The sequence below is a fragment of the Cladosporium halotolerans genome, assembly GCF_011745625.1.
Source record: "Cladosporium halotolerans strain TM138-S3 chromosome Unknown Sca269, whole genome shotgun sequence".
In the NCBI taxonomy this organism is placed as follows: domain Eukaryota; kingdom Fungi; phylum Ascomycota; class Dothideomycetes; order Cladosporiales; family Cladosporiaceae; genus Cladosporium; species Cladosporium halotolerans.
This window is the reverse complement of record NW_027191714.1, coordinates 1-3,508: the sequence shown is the minus strand read 5'-3', so window position 1 is coordinate 3,508 and position 3,508 is coordinate 1. Positions and strand designations below refer to the sequence as shown.

The 3,508-nt window shown below is 52.0% G+C and overlaps 1 protein-coding gene across 1 annotated transcript; it reads right to left on the bottom strand.

The window, feature by feature from the left end:
- Window positions 1-1,850: 1,850 nt before the first annotated feature.
- WHR41_09659 (uncharacterized protein) lies at window positions 1,851-2,441 on the bottom strand (the record flags this gene model as incomplete). Its single annotated transcript, XM_069378261.1, has 1 exon — window positions 1,851-2,441. The coding sequence occupies one exon, from the start codon at window positions 2,439-2,441 to the stop codon at window positions 1,851-1,853; it is 591 nt and encodes a 196-aa protein (XP_069224796.1).
- Window positions 2,442-3,508: the final 1,067 nt, after the last annotated feature.

The following is a 3,508-nucleotide window of genomic DNA, read 5'->3' as shown; positions in this document are numbered from 1 at the left end:
ACAACTGATGGGCCACGTCTCGTGAAGTACAGTTCAACAACGCCATCCCTTTGCGTTTCTTGCCATGAAGGTCGATTGCTTCATGTCGGCGAAGTCGGCACAGGAACATTGGCCGGGGACAGGCCTTGTATTTTTCCACAAATCGCGGGAATCCGCAATAGTTGTTCCGTCCTGACCAAGAGACCAATCATTTCCTACCGGCTCTGGATGGAGTCCGGCCAGCCGCCAGGAAGGTAAATTCAACTCCGAGCGCTCCTCGCTGCGTGTCCTCTGCGGCATACTCCCCGTGACGCGCCCTTCTGACATTCTGTTCACAGCAGCAAATCCGACCAACTGGTAGATTTAAATCCGAGCGCTCCTCGTTGCGTGTAGAGTCTTAGGTGATCATGGTTTTTTGCCGCTTGCTTGCATTAACCTCGCAAACCTCGTCGAGGGAGGGATTACTCGTCGTTTGAAGTCGGATTCTAAGGCTGATGTCAAATATGCCGAGTATTCAAGATTCAACTGTCCTATTGTCCAAAAAGAACACCATCGCTTGGCGCTGTGACTCTCGGTCTCCATCCGTACGTGACGCCAGAAAATCTGCCAAGCGATTCAGGCTGACGGTGGAGGCAGCCCTCCGTACTGTATCTCTTAGCGCTTCTCTCTCACGACGGACGCTGCACGTGATGCCAAGGGATAGAGTAATCACGAAGGCCCTCCTGATTACTCTATCTCTTGGCACTTCTTTCCAAAGACGATGGTAACTTAGCACGTGATACCAAGGAGTCCAGCTATCGCGAAGCTCATAGATGATCCAGGGTTCTTCCATCACTGGGTCTCGGCCAGTGACGAGGTCTACTTGAGCGTGATCATGCTTATGAATCCGGCACTGGCCACAGAGTCAACCTCAAAAACTTATATAAAGCGCACGTGATGCCATTAGATACAGTAATCACGAAGCCTTGCGTGAAACGCTTGGCATTGCGACTTTCGGTCTATCTGTCCGCACGTGGCGCCGAATAATCTGGCACCTCCATACCACCTCTTGAATCCTTTGAAGTCTTGCTTTGGACTTTGGACTTTTCATGACATGGTGAGTTTTACATCTATCGAAGTACGCTTTGACGTTAAAGTGTTGTGATGCGAGTATCCAAAGAGCGCGTCTCAAGGCAAATCCATAATATTGTTACAAATTGTTTCGATCTTGGTCAATGGGTTGGTGCTTGCGACGAGTACAGTATCATTGGGAGAGTGGCGAGTGCGCAGCGCAGCTTTGAGGGACAACAAAAAAAGAGTAGAACGCAGGGCTACAGTTTTCCGAAGCGACTTGTGACAACATTCGAAGGCCATAGAACATAATGGCTGAACCAACAAACACGCGCTTCGACGGACGTGCTACTGGATCGACAGGGAGGCCAGCACAGGGAGTTCTCCCACGCCGGTCGAGGGGGTCGCACGTCGCAAGACCCGACCCGATCCCGCCTTTTGCCTGCGCTTGGTGGGTCTTGTGCAACACGATTGGTGCCCAGGGCGAACGGCTGTGTGGCTGTCGCCAACCTCTGGCAGCAGGATGAAGCGTTGCGTATGCCGAAGGACCTCCTGAATTTATGCGCCCGCAAGGCCGGGCGGCAGGGCTGGGGAAACGAATTCATTCCGTCTTGCGCCAAGAGTGAGCCAAGACTCGTCAAGCCTCCGCTTTTCCGAAGGTTTTCGAATTTCCCGGATTGGCTTGGCTCTCATGTTTTTTGAGAGACAATTGGGAACCAGGAAAGCCCACTCAGGTGTCACTTGACGTCCGCTCAGATCTTTGACTGCACTGTACAAAGAATCTTACACTTGATGGTACTCGAAATACCATGTGTGCCTTTTCAGCCTGGATAGACATATACGTCATCCTTAAAGTGATTGCTGCCTCCCACCATCTTGCATCTCTTCGCCAGCTCTTTATAAGCGGCCCTGCAAACCTTACCCTGCACGGTCTCGTCAAAGTCTTTACTTTGCCAAGCGTATTTGAGGAGATCTTTTGCCCTCTGCACAGTAGCGGCTTGTGCATCCCTCACTTCGTACACAAAGCTTGCTAGTTTCCTCTCATGCTCACCTTGAAGACCCTCGATCGGTGCGAGATCTGGTGAGTTACCAGGATGGTTCACAAAAACAATACCATGTTGTTGGATTTCGGGCTGTAATAGTTTGCGAGCCTTTAGATGTGGTCCATGATTGTCCTCCTGGATGACCACTCTCCTACCCGGGTTGCGCCTACAGATTTCGCAGTAATAGGGAAAAAGCAACTTCCGATACACTTCGAAAGCGTACCACACAAAGTTGAGCTTTTTGGCACAGTCTTTCGGGTCCTGATGCTGGTAGGGAAAGAGGCGTTCTGGCGTCCAATCCTTAGGGACCCCACTGTCGTTAGCATTGGCCCGCATCCAAAGACGTTTGATCTTGACCTGCGTGTTCATCCAGACGAGGTACTGGTGTTCAGACGTGCCATGTATTCTGGCATTAGCACGTTGCTCTTCGGTAATCTTCCCTGCCTGTGCATTACATTCACTCAATTGCTTTTGCAGCTCCTCAGATGTCTGGTCTTCAAGCTCCCAAACAGTCCAGGGTCTTGTCGCGCTACAGTCATCGCCGCAAGCAGCAGCCCATTGCTCGAGTTTGAAACGGGTCGGGGCACAGCTTTGGTACGAGCTCGTATTGATCGGCAATGATCCATGCTGATTAGGCGTGCCGCCAAAGTGGTAGGCCTTCTCATCGCAGCATATGATGATTGCTTCGGCTTGGTCTAGCTGTTCAACCTCGAAAAGATATGCCTGACGTTTTGAGATATTGGCAGCGCTGAGCTCGTTACGTCTGTACACACGATGCCGTGTATACGCTCTTTGGTCGTCTACGTCTGCAGCGCACTGTTCAGGGTCTTGCAAGACATTATACACCTGCTGCGCCCCTAGTGGTCGGATGTTGTGATCGATCTCGCCGAGGACCTGGCGTTCCCTAAGATAGCGGTTGGCTGCGTCGTTCATAGCATGAAATGGGTGTTCTCGGACACCTTTGCGGACGGTAAGGGATACCTCGTCACCAGGAGCAGCTCTCTTCGGCCTTCCGCTGCGTGGTTGTACACTGACCGCCGCTTGCAAATCCGCCAGCTCTGAGGATAGACTGCGCGCTCTCGCGGCTTGAATGAGAGTGCTTACAGTCGGCCTTGTCAAGTCCAGTCTTCCTGCAATCTCAGTCTGCGGCATCGCTAAATCAAAAGCGTACGCAATCGCGCAATGGCGCTTCCACATAGGCGTCTCTGGGCCTCTGCCCATCGTGTGTACACCGACACAATGCTGTGATGTGCTGAACGTTCTCAATACGTCTGAGATGCGTCTTGCGGAGATGGGTGGTCCCATGGCTTGGCAAAGTTCGAAAACTTTCGGAGAATCGGAGGAGACGCAGCCTGGCTTGTTTCAGGGCAAAGCCTCAACCTTCGAGCTTCTGTTCCTCTTCTCCCACTATCTCTCCATCTCTCCACCATTGCACC